We start from the raw sequence: 18,804 nt of genomic DNA, 5'->3' as shown, positions 1-18,804 counted from the left end.
CTCGTTCACACATCCATATCAAGTGACGTGTGTGTGAGAGAGAGAGCTCTAAGAATTAATATGGTAAGAATGACTCGTGCTAGCCCTGATAGTCGCTAGACAGTGGCCGTTTTCAGAAAACACCAAGCTAGATAGGAAAGTGCCTTACACCAGGTTGTTCTTTCTGCCAGTCTAGCCCAGAATTGTCTGCTCTGACTGGCATCAGCTCCCCAGGGCTTCTGAGAGAGCTACTTTCACATCACCTACTACCTGATCCTTTTAACTGTGGCATCTTCTGTGTGCAAAATATATTCTCTACCAGTGAGCGACGGCCCCTTGTACGAAGCTACCTGTTGACAGTTACAGTTACCTCATGAGAAGGATGGTGGCGTGAACTGGTCACTCACTTGACCCACGCTTTGGAAAACTCCCAGTGGCATCCCATGAGTTTTCCCAAGTGTAGCAGAAGGAAGGAATTTTCAGGATTGTAAAAAAAAGTTTGATATGGTGAGATGCTGTAGCACTAACTAGACATGATTGCCCGAACTTGTGTAGGAGAAATGGGGCTGCACGTGTTGGCCCTGCCTGCAAAGTCCCCATGCATGCTGGCTCAGCCCATGGTCTTCCCAAGGCATAGGCAAACTCGGCCCTCCAGATGTTTAAGAACTACAACTCCCATCATCCCTAGCTAGCAGGACCAGTGGTCAGGCATGATGGGAATTGTAGTCCCAAAACATCTGGGCCAAGTTTGCCTATACCTGGTCTTCCCACATTGAGCAGTAAGGGGTTTACAAGCATCTTTGGGCGAACACACATTGCATCCTTTGCACAAATGAGAATTGTTGACAGTTCAGGTTCCCATTCATTCATGTGGAGGATTATGATGGCTTTTGCCAGAATGGGCTTAGGAACTTTTTTTTTCATACAGGAAAATTAGAATCAGAAGGGACCATGAGGGCCGTCTAGTCCAGGAATCTATTGCCCGAGGTGGGCCTCTAACCAAAAACCCTGAGATTAAGAATCTCATGCTCTACTAACTTGAACTATCTTAGGCCCTATACTTGTATTGAGATTCCCTGTTCAGGCTTTGTGCAAGGGCTGAGTCAACTCACAGGGAGGCTATTTCAACAGGGAGTAAGTAGGTGGCGTGAATGGCATCGGCAGATCACCATAGACAAGCTTGCATCCTCACGCACTCTTGAAATCACCCTTTCTGCTATTGACAGAGATTGACTAGATTGCTATTGACAGAGATATATATATATAGCCATTTTTATTTCTGCCCTATGGGATGTACTGCTGTGTGTCTCTTGAGGCTACAACAAAACAGCTTTCCTTTTCAGCATGCCATCGTCTGGTCTTTTGGTACAGATTTCCAGTCGTGCTTTTAACAAATCTTATATCTTTGCAGCGTTTATTCAGGACACCAGTCTATTTTGATTCCTCCCTCAGAATTGGAGACCACGCCTGCTCTCTGGCTTCTGGCTGTGAGTCAGTACAAAGTGAGAGACACCTTTTGCTCTTATTCCGTCATGGAGCTATGTACCAAGGGTCTTGGTTCGCAAACGGAATCTCTGAAGGTGAGGAACCCAAGCACTCCCTTTCCCTTTGCCTCCTTGCTTTTTTGTAGGGTTGACGCGGCAGCATATGTACGAGCCGAATGCGTTCAGTGAGAAGAAATGAGTCGAGGAGTGAGAAAAATCTTCGAAAGAGCGAATAGAATAATTCCTCTTTGCAGGAAGTTTCTCGCCAGCTGTACCCTGGTTATTTTCATAGCACAGGGTTTCAAAGTACCGTATTTTTCACTCTATAAGACGCACCAGACCATAAGATGAACCTAGTTTTTGGGAGAGGAAAACAAGAAAAAAAATATTGCGAATCTCAGAAGCCAGAACAGCAAGAGGGATCAGTGCGCAGTGAAAGCAGCAATCCCTCTTGCTGTTCTGGCTTCTGGGATAGCTGCGCAGCCTGAATTCGCTCCATAAGACGGACACACATTTCCCCTTACTTTTTAGGAGGGAAAAAGTGAGACTTATAGAGCAAAAAATACGGTAAATGAACTAGGTGGTGTTTACCTTTGCCCTTTCTGCCCTGCAACTGCACTGCGGCCACGCTTGCATCCTGTGACCACACTGCAAACCCACTCCTCACACCAGCAATTAGGCTTGGAAAAAGTAAAGCATAATTGAAGTGTGTGAGATCTTCCTAGACAGGTGTAATCTCTACAAAGGTCACCCCAACAGTTTTTATACCTTCCCCCCTGCAATAAAACTTTTTTTAAAAAAATACTTTACTGGACCCAATAGAAGACATTTTTTTCCAAGTCTCATCGCAATGAGGAAGGGGCAGTTTTTGGGGCTGCAGCTTAGAGAGACGGGCCAGCCCTTTCTTCCCTAGTTGTCCCACCGCCTCTGAAAATGTCCATCTCCTATTCCAATTTTATTGTACTAAATAGAAGGAGACTTTCAAGTCTTAATTGCAGCATAGGGTCATTTTTAGTGACAGCGAGAGTTAACCTTTTCCTCTCCAGCCTTGACTGCTCCCAAAACCACTCCTCCACCATGCTGCAATTAGCTTTAAAGAACACTTCTGTAGGCTCTGATATATGACTCATTCCGTATCAAGTGATCCAGCTTTCTTTTACCTCATGTCATCCAGTTTTCTTAATGTTTTGTACACTTGTTCAATGATCAAAACCAAGTTTAAATCTGAAATTTTAATTTTTTTATCTCATCCCGTTTGTGAGTTATGAGGGTTTGAAATTTCAAAAATAAATAAATGACAGTTTGGGCCTTGCCAGACTACACAAAAACTTTAAAAACTCAGCCCAGAATTGAGATGTCAAAACTAAAAACACCAATCTCTTCTGAGCTTCATGGGCTTTAATATATGTTACATGATGGATTTACGTTAAATTTCAAATTTAAGTTACAAAATTGAAAAATGTAAAAAAAAAGTTTTTTTTTAAATTATGTGATTAGAAATTTCCAAAAAATGTATTTGTTATTTAATATTTCTAAGAGCTACCTGCAAAATTTCACCTTGGGATCTCAATGGGATCACATTAGAAAAAAAATATTTTGCACATACATGTCAGCCTTATTGGGTTCTATTTAGGATAAATGGGTCTTCTTGGAGTAAAATATAACAGAATAACCAAGACTTCAAACTATAATATCAGTTACTTCAGGCATTTCTTTAGAAAGTTATTCCATTAAAATGTATCTGAAAAGCTAGTCGGGCTTTTCTTTTAAAAATATGTTCCAAAGCCAAGTAATGGTCATCTTAGAGGCACTTTTCTCTGTGGAAGCACCCAGATTGTGGATCTCCCTGCCTTGAGAGACTCTCCTTCCTTCCCATTTAGTAGTTTTTGCCATTAGGTGAAAACAGGGGATTCTCTGATTCTATATTTGTTATTTTGGTGATTTGCTCAGATGCTGTCAAATCATTTTCTTGAATTGTAAACTATTTTATTTGTATTATTTGGTGTGTTTTTAAGGTTTTAAACTGATTCAAAAAAAATTTGGGAGTGGGAAAACAAGGGTAAAAGTTCAGCCAATAAATGAACTCTTAAGATATTAGCAGCAATAATTGATTCAATGAATGTTTTGCAGTATCCTTTAAACCACATTCGTCCCTCTTAATTTCTGAGGCCTGTTTTTGGCATCCTTTAGAAGTGATTATGTGCAAAAAGGAACGATCTATCCAAAAAGCAGGAAGATATAGAGCGCAGCCCAGAAAGTTCTACTTTCCAACAGGTGTTGCCCATGGAGGGGAACAGATCCACGAAATTGTGAAATTAGTTAAGAAATGAGGTTCTGTAGGGAGGTGGCTTCCAAGAACAATCCAGAGAATGGTCAGATACAGTTCTGTTGTAGTTATTCAGGTCTGGTTTTTCTAAGCTGCCTGAATGGGAGACCATGTGAGAGCCATATAGAAGCCACTTAAGGCTTATTGGACCAATAAGCATTTTCATATTTCTTTTAATAAAATACGTATTTTGGGATACAAGCAAACCCTTGGGGGAAATGCTTATATGCCCTATCTTTACATCCTTGTATTAATTTTAATTTAGCATCTGTTATTGGTTGATAAACTACTCTAGATTATGCTGCATCCAAATTTCCAGAATGGCCTCATTTAGATATGAGTCTGACCTATGATTATTTACCATTACCGGAGTTTGAGGTTTTGTATTCCCTTACCTCTCTGATTTCAGTTAAACACAGTTTACTGTGGTGTCCAAATCCTAAAGTGTGGTTAATTTTAACTACGGTTTCCTGAAACAAGCCAGCTTCGTAAACCATGGTTTGAAGTTGGTTTGTTTAAGAAAATCATAGTTTTGACTAGGGTTGGGAAGCCCGTTATCCTCCAGGGACTCCTGGCTCCCAAGTCCTATAATCTACAGTCAGCATAGCCAGTGGTTATGGATGAGATGGGACCTGTAGTTCAGCAACCTCAGGAAGGCTGCAGGTTTCCCATCCCTGGTTTATACTAACAGCAGTAGATGCAACAATAAACAGTGGTTAGTTAAGAGCAGCAGAAAATGCTTCCAGTCCCTTGGCCACGCTGGAGGAGGAAGGGGGGCGTACAGCTGCAAGTTCACACAACACAAAGCCATAGTGTTGCATCAGAACAAGGCCAATAAAAGTATCCAAATAAAACAAATATTCCCATACTTACAGGCAGCTAGTATTCTGCTTCAATCAGCTTTAAACAGCCTTAAGTAAGTCCCATTGTATTCAGTGGTCCCTAAGCAGACCTTGAACCTTTTAATGGGTTTGTATCCCACTTTTCTAGGCGACTGTATGCAATACGACGAACAAAAGGTTACACAAAACTGTTAGACAACCTTCACTGTGGGTGCAAGGTAGATTACAGCAATTTGAGCGGTCTCCACCTGTCCCTAAAAAGCTCACAATTTAGGTCACATAAATGGCTTAAGGAAATGGCAAGCAAAAAAATGGCAAGTTGATGTGTGTTGTTGCTCTTGCTCCCCTTATCCCAAAACAAGGCTGTTCCACAACACAGACTTTGGTCTGCTTCTGTTTCTCTCCCTCTTCCAATTCTGAGTTTTAAATTAACTCTTCCAGAACTCCCACCCAACCCCTGCAGTTTTTAAGAAAAGGTGTTCTTGAGTGGATGGCGACATTTCACCTTGCCGGAGGACACTACTCTTCCCGCTCAAAGCGCACTTGGTTCAGAAATTTCTGAAATGACCTGACTAAATGCCAACAAGCTCCCATGGGATAACTTGAGTTCTGTACCTCGTTTCCAGGCAAGGGGACTGGACCTCTCAAGAGTGCGGACGTGTGTGGTTGTGGCAGAAGAACGGCCTCGGATAGCTCTGACGCAGTCCTTTTCAAAGCTTTTCAAAGATCTGGGCCTCCACCCCAGGGCTGTCAGCACATCATTTGGCTGCAGAGTTAACCTGGCTATATGTTTGCAGGTAAGAATCTCTCTCTCCTTTCCTGACAGCAATCTTAGAAGCAACCCTTTTGAAATAAGGACATGGCGATGTTCCACACAATACAGCTTGGTTAACCAACGCATGCCATGCTTAAATGTTCCTCTTTCATAATGCAAGAAGTGTAGTTTTTCTGTATTGTTTTTTACTGAGCATTTTCCATAAAGCCTTCACATCCCATTTATAGCATTTATTCTGCCCCAAACTTAAAAGAGCAATGCAGCAAAAGTTTGTCTTGTAGTTCTTACATTTGTAACATATGAAAGTCAGCCTTGTTAAAGTTGCTGTAGCTGTCCTGCCAAGTGCTTGAGTATCTAAATATCTATATCTTCCTTTGTGTAGAACAGTAATTTGACGGGCATGATTCTCATGCACATAGCATGGACTACTCACCTTAAAATAATGTTTGCTATTGTGGCTTGTGTTGAAGGTAGAAGAAACATCTGTACTGATTCTCCAGGTAGAAATTGGCAGAAAGAATTTAATAATACTAATACTAATAATACTTAGCATTTATATAGTGCTTTGGGGCATTAAAAGCCCTTTGCATACATAATCACAGTTATTACTATTACAACCTAGCTAGGTAGGTCTATGTATTTATTTCCAAACTGCAGATGTGATTCCAGCTTGCTTATGGTCACCTCATTAGCTCATGATGGAGGTGAGATTGGAAACCAATGGCTTTTTAGGCAGGAAGACAGTGTGGTGCTATTATAATCATCCTGTCTGTTCAAGCATTTCAGTTTGCCAGATGAAACTACTTCCCTTTGACCCACACTGCTCTGGGGGTTCCCCCAACCTCCCCACAAGTGGATTGGGGGGGAATGGGGGGAGGAGAGAGGGGGCAGTTCCATGGTTCTAGTGGGATTTGTCACATTGGTTTCCGCCAGCAGAAACCATTTAGTTGAATCCAGGTCCTTGTTTACTCAGCTCACTTGTTTTGCCACTTGAGTACAGTGGTTCTCATGACCAACTCAAAAAATACTGTTTTGGTACCTCAGATTTCCCTCACTAGAACTAGTGAGGAAGCTAAAGTACTCATACAATATGGCTTCCACACATATACATAAACACATGCATGCTGCCTCTTCCATAAAACCAAACACTGGTGTCTGATCTAATAAAGCAATATTATTAATTTTTTAAGCTATTGTATTATAATATGACATGGGAATGAATGGCAGAAACAATAACAAATAAGCAAGCTTCAGCTTGATGCTGAACAAGAAGGAATATTCTTAAAGAAAATGTGATAAGGTCTCATCAGTTACAAATAAAACATTCATTTGGTGGCAGTGGAGTCAAATGACCTCTCTCCGCCGCCACAACCATTTTCTGATACCTCCCCTCCTTCCATTTTGCTTTATTTGCGTACTACCATTTATTTCAGGTTCATAGGTGTGTCTGTTCCTACACATTAGTTCTATAGGTTGGGATTTTTTTAATGGGTGGAAATTTTCACCTCCACCTTAAAGCTCCAGCTCAAGAGGGAAATTGTTCAGAGGGAGCATGTGGTTCAGTCGTGACCCCAGCTTTGCCATTGCAAAATACACACCAGACATTGCATTTTGCCCTCCATGGAATGCATGAAGAGCAAAAACTGAATCAACGATATGCAGTCCTGCTTTTAATAGTGTGATAGGTTTTTTTGCTATTATTATTAAAAAATGTTTGCTTTTATACTAAGGACTCTCTCCAAGAAATGTCAGCTTCTTCATTCTGGGAACATTAGGCTGCACTTCTGTTTGTCATAGAGGAGAGGCATTGTTCTAACTGTGCTCTTCAGGTGTACACCCACAGAAATAGATATTTCTGGCTATAACTGGGTGTTTCTAGGTTTATATCTGAATGCTGGAGTTACAACAATTCCTTTCTCTGAGAAACAGTGATGAGCGAACGAACTGGTATCTTTAGCTAGATATATATTCTTGCAAGTTGAAGGGTTTTTGCTATGGAGACAACCTCACAATCATCCCTCCTGCCACCAGCCACATCACTGTGGCAAACGATATTGAAATCCGCAGCTCACTGTGGAAATAATAAATTGTTGGAGGGAGCAGCTGTTGTGTTGCAGCAAGCTGCCCTAAGCATTGCAGAGAACTTCCTCAAGCTGTTGCAGTGAGAACATTACCACCAGCCAGAACTGTCCCATTCCACTCGCCTCTTTCAACAAGCAGTACTGATGGATCACTCAGGGTGATAGATAGATCAAAAAACTGGATGGGAGCACTGTTGTGGGTTACAGTGATTGTTCCAGAGCTAGATGCACTTGAGCATAGGACCGCTATGCATCAATGTAGCTTCAGGAACACATACCGTGCAACATGCATAAGGTCTCATTTCCATTCTTGCGTTCCCCAGTGAAAGCAGCCTTCCACAGCCTGGTGTCCTCTATGGACTACAGCCCCCATCACCCCTGACCATTGGCCGTTCTGGCTGGGGCTGATGGGAACTGGAGTCCGATGACATGTGGACCATACCAGGCTGGGAAGGGTGGAATGGAAGGATTTCTGTTAGCGTGGATAGGACAGGCCTCTTGACTGAGATCGTGAAGGGACTGTACTCAGCAGAAAAGAAAATAATGGGCCACGTGAACCAGTGGTCTTCTGTGTATAAGGTAATTTCATATGCTACAACATTATTCATATGTGTAACCCCCAGTTTTATGCACTTAGGAAGCACAGCCTGTAAATGCAGAACCTGCTTATCAAAATGAATTTTATATAGCAGCCTTGCTTCTTGGAAACAGAATATGCCCATTTATGGAAAATCCAGCATTTTTAACATGGCACTGTGCCCATGAAAGAGACGAGAAGAGGAAATGTGGGGCTAGGCAGTTATCAGTGTTGCTCAGAGGACAGAATTGCATCCCTTGGAACAGTGCTGACTCCCAGAGCTTTGTGTTACCCGTCTCTGCTTTCTGTGTCGCCCCTTGTGAACTGCTTTCCAATTTGCTATCTGCAAGCAAATGACTGCTTTGAGGGGAAGGCGTTCAAGTCTGTAGTCTGAAGCTCCTTTTCCCCAGAGGGGAGCGGGTGAGAGAATAAGATCAGCTGATGTGCTCTGGTAGAAGTAATATAAAGTGAGGATGGGTTTCTGCACTTTCATTTGTGGAGTTTGGGTGAATAATGTCGCAGATGATAGAGATAGAGTCTTTGAATGGAGAGCGAGAGAGAGTCTGGAACAGCCCAGTTACCATCATCCTGACAACCTTGTGTGTAAGCTGTACCACTTCAAGTATTTAGGGGAGAGTCTTACGAAATAATTCAGTTATATAAAGCCCACACCTGCAGTCTGGGGAGTTAGGGTCGCAACATGGGTGTAATGCATAATTAAGAGCTAGGCCACAGTGCCCATATAGCTACTTATCACGGTAGGTCCTTGTTAATGCCAGTGAAAAGACGTATGGCCCTGGTTATCAATTAATTTTGTCATTGGGCCACAATGAAAACAAAGAGATTGTTAGCAGGCCAATCCCAATTTCCAAAACGACTTTTGCCACTGGGACCCAGCCACACCCCTTTATTTCCCTTGGGTTGGACAGTTGTGACATTACTTGGCACCAAGTTGAGGGGTTTCACCATGACTTCCTAACCTATAATGTTGATGGCAATAATCCAGAATATCTGGTGCATGTTTAGTTTATTTAAAATACCACATTCTAGACATCAGATACAGAAGAGCCTCATGTTACATAGTCTTTCTATAGTTTAGCATTTCTCCTCTGGTAAGAGCCTATAGAAGAAGCTTCTAATTTATTCATTCCTGTGAGCAGATTGAACTTTTATGGGTGAGAGGAATAGTAAGTATATGTTCGTTTGTCATAGCTGACTAGTTCAGAGCAGCAGGCCATTGCTTAATGCCCCAGGAGAACAAGCTGTTGCCTCTGCCTTTTTTCCCTATTATTATTATTATTATTATTACCATTTATTAGTATTTTACAAAAATAGAGGGAAACCTACGGCAGCTAACATAGTTCTTAAACTAGCTGGAACAATAATTTCCAAGCATTGTGTCGGAGGGCACAGTAAAGCAAGGGATGAGAGAACCACTGGTGTACAATGAGAAATGCATTTAAAATTTCTAAATGAAAAGCGCACATGAGCCCAAATCGCTCACCCACATAAAAGAGGCTGCTCATTCCATCTCTGTATGATTCACTGTCCTGACTTTCCAAATCCACGTTCGCTGAAAACAGATAATTCGCATCTGTACCAAGTGCACCTGCATCATTCAATTCTCGCAAAGCAGAATAACTTGAAAAAGAGCAGGTTCAGTATATAGTGACTCATACAGAAAGTGGGCCAGGAGTTGGGTAACTTATTACACACCTTCAAGCTTTTCAGATGTAAAAAGCGAAGTGTGCCTTTCTCATTGTAATTCAGAAAAGAAGTGTTCTTCTGCTTCTCTCTGTGGGGAACGGGGAGAAAGGCTGTAGTATGCTCCTTGTGTTTTTGCTTGAAAGGTAGAATGAATTCTCAGGACACGCTGTTCACTAACAATGTTGTCTATGCTGTCTCTTAAATGGCTTAACTCTGTTTGTCAAAGGTTAGCAAGTCTATTACTGTCTCTTCTGTTCGCTGTACTAAAATGTTGACACCTCATTTTCTTTTTCATTTTAAACCTTTAAGCAGTATAATGGTTTAATTTGTAAGATTCCTGTATTTGACATGGTTTTTTCCTTTTATTTTACTCCCTGCTTTTTGCATTATCCTCCCTTTTTATTTTCCTCCCGACTTCCATCCCCCCACCCCTCTTTTTTATTATTTTTCCATGTGTTACTGTCTCTCCTCCTCCCCATATCCCACCTGTTCCTGCTGCTGTAGCCACACAGGCTGGGGAAACTGGCCGAGCAGGTAGGGGATTTTTGGTGTTCCCTAAAATACCCACCTATCCACTCCTAACAGTGGGGCAGACTAGATGGGAGTCTGGAGATTTTTGTTGTCTCGGGGTGCACATTGTCAAAACCCTTTGGCGCTGGCATTTGTGTGGGACCGGAAAGGGGGAGCAGCTTACCCTTTTGATCTGGACATTGTAGTCTTTGTCAAAAGTTGGTCGTTCAGCAACGTGCTTGAACGTTTAAAGCAGAAACAAAAAAACCGGTTTGTGCTTTTAGCATTCTAACTGCCTCGATTGATTTTTTTGCAAACTGGTTCTGGTCAACTATGAAAACATTTCCTAAGGTAATATTTATGGATCTACTCTTCCCCTCCCCTCCCCTGACCCCTCCATTAATGATGCTTGAAATGAGGTTCTCCGCTCGGCGCTAGTCTGTTACACTGCTGAGTATATATATCAGCACATTGAAAACTATACCCTCTTCTGCCGGCTAGATAGGACTTGTGTCTTGTGTTGGCTTTATAACAAGCTGGAGTGACTTAGTGTGCATGTTGCCTCTCCTGTAACTCTCTCCTGCTGTCTTGGTGGTGGGATGCTGATTGGTGTTTCCAATGAATGTTACTTGTTTAGATGTCTCTTTGGTATTAGATCTGTCACAGGAAAAAGGAGGAAGTAGTATAAACTTCCAGGAAGGAATGTTGTGTTTCCTCTTTCACCCTGGCAGTGAGCCACTCTGTGTCCCTTTTTGTATGTGCCCCCAATATGCTGGAAAAGCAATGGTTGCCGCCTTTCCGAAGAAGCTGAAGGCCTCTATGTGGATGCAAGCTCAGGTTTGCCAGCATACACTTAACAAGGGACCAATCACAGCTCCCTGGGCTCCCTTTGCAATAGACCCTTTCTGAAAGCACATGTGTTTGCATCCTTTTTTAGGCATGCCTTGTACACCTAAAACATCCATAACAAACATACGAAGTGGCATTTGTTTGTTGGCACAGAAAGCTTTGCAGGGGCTGATGATTTGGCAATGTATCCGGAAGCTGGTTCTGAAATCTTCTGATTTCTAATCCAAACAAATCTACCGCGGACTGCAGTATTTTGTACTTGGTTGGTCCGTGTGCTCCTAGCTTCCTGTTTTGGCAGCAGTCACATGTTTAGCAGGTGCTAAGGGACAAAAGAACCAACAGCAAAACCCAGACCTTGGGAGTTTAAGAATATTGCGGGGTTAAAGGGCAGGTGAGGGCGAGGTGGGTGGAAAAGTCAACTTTGTGAGCAGAACCAGTGCTTCCGATTATGAAGGCTATTTATTTACTTTTAGAAGAGCTGACTTGGAAAAATAGTAAAATAAGCACTTTATTAAAATACAGTAGGGTGGTTTCAGAAGGAACAGAATAACTGCTAATTGTTCTTCAGTCCATATCTGTTAATCTTGCATGTCCTACTCTTTAATACCACCAGGTTTTTTAAAAAGACACTCTTTGCATGTGTGAGTGTCTCAACAAATCCATACTTCCCACTTGACCGCTTGCTTCTGCCATTACCAGCTCTGCGTCTCCAGCTGATTTTGCCTTCCATACTATTTTGCTAAACTTGTAGTACGTGTGCAAGTTTCACTTGTTTATATTGACACTGGTTTTCAGTGACACAGGCAACCGGAAACTTGTGTTTGCAGCCAACAGGTTAAAAAGAGTATGGCCAGCAAGGTATGGTTCGTACTCCCCCATCACTGATTGCAACATATGCAGTGCTTTTTATCATTTTAATAAAGGCTTTTCTTTTAAAAAAAAAACTTTAATTGTAAGTAAAATGCACAACGTCTGTTCCACGCAGAGTGCTAACTAAAAGGTTTTCTTTTGCAGGGGACATCAGGGCCAGATCCAACCACTGTGTATGTGGACATGAGGGCCCTCAGACATGACAGGTATGATGACATTTATTTATTTTTTAATGCAATGTCTGTAGCTGGAAAATGCATATACTGTTTTTTTGGGAGGGCAGGGGATACAAGTAAGTTTCTTGTCGGAGATAGCAGTTTTTTGTTTTTTTTTAAAGGCACTTAAACTACTATTATTTTACCTGTTTTTCACAGTTTTATCCTAGCTGACCAGATGCAACACTCAAGGTGACACTTGTCACATTTGGAATCTCAATATTAATTAAAAAGTCAAATGTCACCTTACAAAGCCAGTGGTTGCATGCATTGCAACACTAGTAATCAAACCCATCTGAGGCTTTTAAATAAACATGTGTATGAGCGCGCGCGCACACACACACACAGAGAGAGAGAGAGAGAGAGAGAGAGAGAGAGAGAGATTTGACTTCTCAACTAAGGCCAGAGAAAGAGAAGCATTCTGTGTCTCAGTAGAGAGTTCAGCAAGGTAGGTCCTGTTAAGTTGTGGGTGAACATATCAGACGACACAGCGATTCTTCAAACAGCTCTTATTTATTCACAGGCCAGAACAGAACTGAACTGAAGGGTTCAGCCAGCCTGCTTATATAGAGCTCCACTAGAACGCAACAGTAACCATTTTCTGTAACTATCCAATCATTGATCGTCACTTTCGATCCCTTATTTGCATATGTGGACCTGAACTATCTACAAGTATCCCCCTGCTGGCCCAGGGTGAGAACTTCAGTACATAACAGGTCCTGTATTTGACTAGGCCCAATTGCTTGATTTCAGCAATCTGCTCAACTTCAAGGGAGGTTGTTACAGAAGCTCCCTCAAAGACCTAAGCAAGCAAGAGTTGCTTTTGCAAAAACTGTGAAGCAGGCTGGTTCTTTTTCAGGTGGGTGTGGGGGGGATTTTGTTGCATATTTTATATGAGGTATAAAATATGCTTTTGAAAACACACAAAAAGTGCCACCTCGACGGCAGATGTGAAGGACTATGCTCAACAAATTGGGGGGGGGGGGGACACACACGACCTCTGCTTGTACCAAAAGTTTGTAAGTTAACACTGCAGAGTCTTAACGTTTATTTCATTATAAGGCTCCTTAGCAACCCAGTTCTTAACCCAGCGTACTTTTGCTTATCCAAAGCTTCTCAAACTCTTCTGATCCGGTTCATTGTAAAATCAAGCCAGCTAGTGCCTAGGAAAGGCATGTTGAATGCCTAAGAATGCATCCAGTTTAAGTAAGTGGTAGTTAACAAGAGTATTGACTCTCATGATAGTAGCTTCATACTTGGCACTTGACCCTGAATGAATTCATTAGGCGTTAGCTTTAGAATTGCAGCATCTTTTGTTTAAGGTGTTTACTTCCTTCTTCCCCAAAGTTTGCGAAAACTGTCATGAAAGAAGATGTGAAGCAATGCTGCCATTACATTCCGTGAATTATAATTCTCTTCTCACGGATGGTGAGAGATGTCAACTTGGGAGAATGGTCTATTATTGCCTCTCTTTTACTCTGTGTGTGTGTGTGTGTGTGTGTGTGTGTGTGTGTGTGTGTTTGTGTGTGTGTGTGCCGCCCCCCCCCCCCCCAAGTACTTTGATCCACTTTGCTTTCAGGAGCAAAACATCATACAAAGTGCTTGGTGCTGTTTGGAAGCTGAAACGTGGGGCGGGGCAAGCATTAATAAATTTCGATGTGGGAAATGGGTTTGCTTTGCGACCCACCACCACGGAGTGTCTACTTGTGCGACTGCAGTTACGATTAAGCTGTGCCACGATAGCTGGGGATAATTATATGTGTTTGCTTAGATAAGTGTTTCAGCAAGCATGTTAATTATTTCTCCGTTCTAGTGGTACAAAGCCCCCCCCCCAAAAAAACACACACACACTAAAGGAGCAGCTCAGCATTTGTTTGCCTAGAGAAACTTTCAAAGAGAACCCCCTCCCACACACAAGCGCCTGAGAGCATTTAGCAATCATGAGGCCTCAAGGAGCAGTATAGGCTTTCTTGTGCACTGCCATCTTTAGAGGGTGGAAGGGGACCTAACATACAGAAAGGCAATCGCCGGAAAGAATACAAGCCCTCTGTCCCTCCTTTTTCCGCATGGAAGGATTCCCAGTTGAAGCCACCTCTCCTGTTCTTTTGCTTCACTAGCACAGAAGTACTGTTTTTGGGGGACAGGGGGCAGGCAGGTGTAGAGGACTCCCTGGTCCTGAATGGGGTAACTGTGCCCCCTGAAGGACCAGGTGCGCAGCCTGGGAGTCATTTTGGACTCAAAGCTGTCCTTGAAGGCGCAGGTTAATTCTGTGTCCAGGGCGGTTGTCTACCAGCTCCACTTGGTACGCAGGCTGAGACCCTACCTGCCTGCGGACTGTCTCTCCAGAGTGCTGCATGCTCTAGTTATCTCCCGCTTGCACTGTTGCAATGCACTCTACGTGGGGCTACCTTTGAAGGTGACCTGGAAACTGCAATTAATCCAGAATGCGGCAGCTAGATTGCTGACTAGGAGTGGCCGCCGGGACCACATAACACCGGTCCTGAGAGATCTGCATTGGCTCCCAGTACATTTCCGAGCACAATTCAAAGTGTTGGTGCTGACCTTTAAAGCCCTAAACGGCCTCAGTCCTATATACCTGAAGGAGCGTCTCCAACCCCATCGTTCAGCCCGGACACTGAGATCCAGCGCCGAGGGCCTTTTGGCAGTTCACTCATTGCGAGAAGTGAGGTTACAGGGAACCAGACAGAGGACCTTCTCGGTAGTGGCGCCCGCCCTGTGGAACGCCCTCCCACCAGATGTCAAAGAGATAAACAACTATCTGACGTTTAGAAGACATCTGAAGGCAGCCCTGTTTAGGGAAGTTTTTAATATTTAATGCTGTATTGTTTTTAACTCAATTGGAAGCCACCCAGAGTGGCTGGGGAAACTCAGCCAGATGGGTGGTGTATAAATAATAAATAATTATTATTACTATTAAGCAAAGAGTGCTACTTCAGTGCCTTGTAGTCAGCCGATTGCTCCCTTTTGAGAAATGGGCTGTTTTCCCTTCGTGTCCCATTTCTGTCTGATAAGTTGGCATAAAGTTGGGCTGCTGTCAGAGGCTGGCTGGATACTGTGGAATGGCACTGGGGGCGGGGTGGGGCTGGAGACTGACTTGCAAGAAGGTATCAGCAAACTGGGAGGACCTGTAGCAGCCAGAAGACAAAAGTCAGAGCCAGGAGAAGCTGCAGGATTGGAGAGGGGAAAACAGGTGCAAGAGGAGGGAGAGAGATCAGACTGGTGGAGGGTCAAGGATTCTCTCCTCCTCCTGCCCCCACCTCTCCTGCTCCACTGTCTCCCAGGACCAGAAGAGGACTGAAGTGGGAGGAGCAGAAGGTGACATGCAGGTGGAGTCTTTGCCTGCTTGCACACCACTCAGGTAGGGGAGATGCATAGGTCAAGAACCTGTTGTGGCAACTGCCTCATCAGGTGTACACCTAGGAGTAGTTGAGAGACATAGGACTGATGGGCACGCCTTTCCCTAACTTGTGAGTGTACTTTTGACAATAAATTTTGGCAATAATTTCTCTCTCATGCTGGACAACGCCATGACAGGTGTGCCTCCTAAACTAGCCTGCTGCCCTCAGGTACGATGGAGGACCAGTCTTGAAGTAACACTCAGCTGCTAGTGCCGCCGGTTTTTGAAGACGGGTTGGGGAGGGTGCGGCCTTGTCCTTGGCCTCAGGCAGCCATATGTCTTGGACCAGTACTGGGAAGTGAATCTGAATCACAGTGGTTGAGAATATAAACTTTGTGCTCCATTGTAGGCAGGCAATGGAGAACCTGGGACACATGTTTCTTTTCAGAATACTGTAGTAGAAAATTTCTCTTCAGCCCCCCCCCCCCCGCACTATTGATCTCTCTTCCAGGCCGAGGGCACAGTTTGCAACTTGCTATGTGGCATGTTCAGGTTAGTAGTGCATTGCTTCGCTCTTCCCCAGTACGTCGAGCCAGTTAACGCTTTTATTGGATTTTAAATTACGTGTCTCCCATGTGCTGAATTCAGCAAAATGCATTAGGCGATGCTGGAGAGAGTATTAAATATTCAGCAAGCTACTCAGTGCTGTGGTCTTGGAAGGCAGCGAACTGCTCAGTAGGTTAGTCGGGCAGGAGGACTATTCCCCCCTTTCCCCCTCCTTAATCCCAAGAAAATGAAGGAACGTAGAGATACGCTGCTAGTAGTGAAAGAGGCCTGTGACTCCCAGAAAAGACAGCTCGGAATCCTGAATCTCATTCAGTGGCTGCAGAATAATAAGAGAAGCATTCTTGGGGGGGGGGGCAACTTCCATCTTTTGCGGGGGCGCAATTAGTGCCAGCACCGTCCGTTAAGAGTTTGGGTGTAATCTTCAACACCTCCCTTTCCTCCATGGAGGAGCAGATTGCAGCTATAACAAAGGCGGCATTTTTTCATCTCCGCCAAGCTAAGCAGTTGGCTCCTTATCTGTCTTGCCCTGACCTAGCCACTGTGATCCACGCGACGGTCACCTCCAGACTGGATTATTGTAACTCGCTCTACGTGGGGCTGCCATTGAGACTGACCCAGAAACTCCAGCAGGTGCAGAATGCCGCGGCGAGACTCCTTACGGGGTCCTCGCTGCGGGATCACATTCACCCAGTGCTATACCAGCTGCACTGGCTCCCGGTGGAGTACAGGATCAGGTTTAAGGTGCTGGTCTTAACCTTTAAAGCCCTATACGACCTAGGACCCTCGTACCTACGGGACCGCCTCTCCTGGTATGTCCCACGGAGGACCTTACGGTCTTCAAACAAAAACATCTTGGAGGTCCCAGGCCACAGAGAGGTTAGGCTGGCCTCAACCAGAGCCAGGGCTTTTTCAGCTGTGGCTCCAATCTGGTGGAACGCTCTGCCACAAGAGACTAGGGCCCTGCGGGACTTGACATATTTCCGCAGGGCCTGCAAGACGGAGCTGTTCCACCAGGCCTTTGGCCAGGGCACAGCCTGACCCCCTCCTTTGGCAATTGTTCACAGAACTCTAGCCCAATGGTTGCCATTAATCTGATTTGAAATGATTTTATAATGAAATGATTTTAGAATGTTGTATCATTTTACTGTTGTTAGCCGCTCTGAGCCCAGCTTCGGCTGGGGAGGGTGGGATATAAATAAATTATTATTATTATTATTATTATTATTATTATTATTATTAATCTAGGAAATAATGGCTGTATAAATGAGACTATTTCCTATGCATGTAGCTGACTTCAAACCAGGCAGAGCACCAACGCACACAGACATACACATGTAAAATGAAACACAGACAAAAATGTGGGCAACCTAAAAAACATGCAGTGCCTTCAACCAAACAACCAACTTCCCCCAAACTCAGCTTTTAAAAATTGAGAGGGGCAAGGGGTTTTGGCAGGTACCAAGGTATGCGTCTGAGGGTGCCCCTGTCCTTTGAGTGCCAAGGTGTGGGGCCCCAGCAGTGCAGAGCCTATATACAGATTATAAAGGTAAAGGTAAAGGTACCCCTGCCCGTACGGGCCAGTCGTGTCCGACTCTAGGGTTGTGCGCCCATCTCACTTAAGAGGCCGGGGGCCAGCGCTGTCCGGAGACACTTCCGGGTCACGTGGCCAGCGTGATGAAGCTGCTCTGGCGAGCCAGCACCAGCGCAGCACACGGAAACGCCGTTTATATACAGATTATACCAGCTGCTATATGTGAGCAGTGACTTAGGCAATTCGAATACATTCTTGCAGAATTTACACCCGGGTGGCCATTCAGTAATAATTTTGTTAGTTGGAAGAAATCAGTCAGAAGAACTAGATTGCTTCCAAATGCAGGAGACTGTGGGAAGCTGATGTGCTCATTTTTGCCTGGAAACCTTGCTGCAAAGTGAGGGTACCTCTGAATGACAGATTCTGGTGACAAATTGGGAAGTTAAGTTGTCTTCATGCTGTATTTCCTAGAGGCATATGAGTGACCGCTGTTGGATAGATGTTTGGTTTACTCATGCGGGTTCTCCTTACATTCTTGCTTTATGTGGTGATACACAGCATTTAAGTGTGTATTTTAATTTGTGATCAGTGAATCTCCCTGGTTCAATTTGGAACAGAATTCAGCTAATAAAGCAGCCCCAAAACTTGGGAAATAGCTCAAGTTTCCCCTCAGCCCTGGTTCTGAAATTTGGGCCCTGGATGCTCTTCCAATGAGAGAGCACTACAGAGTCCAAATATGTCCCTGTAAATAAGTTCTTCCCATCCAGCTTACCTGGCAACAACAGTGGCACCTTACGTCCCAGGCAAGGAGGAGTTCCCAGTGCAACTCATATCCTTACTAGCAACTTCAATGCTGTGGGAAAATTTCATTTCCCTGGGTCTTTGGCATCTAGGACATTGCCATTGCAGCATACAACACATAAAGGAAGTAGGCCAAGGGACAAGTATCTGTAACCTTCCAAGTGAAAGACTGCCAACTCCCATCAGCCCCAGCCTGGTTGGTGATGATGAGAGTTGTAGTCCACCAACCTCTGGAGGGGGCCATAGGTTCCCCAACCCTGAAGGTAGGCACAGGTGCGCCATTTTGTTATTCATCTGAGCCAAAAAAACCCCCCACCATATGCGCTTTTCAC

General features: G+C 44.0%; 1 protein-coding gene across 6 annotated transcripts in view; it reads left to right on the top strand.

Moving 5' to 3' along the window:
• DIP2C (disco interacting protein 2 homolog C) overlaps positions 1-18,804 on the top strand; it is a 293,125-nt gene that overhangs the window by 258,904 nt on the left and 15,417 nt on the right. For 3 of the 6 annotated variants that reach the window (XM_080973978.1, XM_080973976.1, XM_080973974.1), the window contains 4 exons: positions 1,391-1,559; positions 5,258-5,428; positions 10,276-10,305; positions 12,145-12,206. In XM_080973978.1, coding sequence (XP_080830104.1) covers positions 1,391-1,559; positions 5,258-5,428; positions 10,276-10,305; positions 12,145-12,206 — 432 coding nt within the window. The remainder of the gene's footprint in view (positions 1-1,390; positions 1,560-5,257; positions 5,429-10,275; positions 10,306-12,144; positions 12,207-18,804) is intronic. The other 3 variants (XM_080973975.1, XM_080973979.1, XM_080973977.1) reach the window with 1 other exon arrangement.

Source organism: Podarcis pityusensis, assembly GCF_964106645.2.
Source record: "Podarcis pityusensis genome assembly, chromosome: 12".
In the NCBI taxonomy this organism is placed as follows: domain Eukaryota; kingdom Metazoa; phylum Chordata; class Lepidosauria; order Squamata; family Lacertidae; genus Podarcis; species Podarcis pityusensis.
The sequence above is the reverse complement of the archived record's forward strand: the minus strand, read 5'-3'. Positions and strand labels throughout refer to the sequence as shown.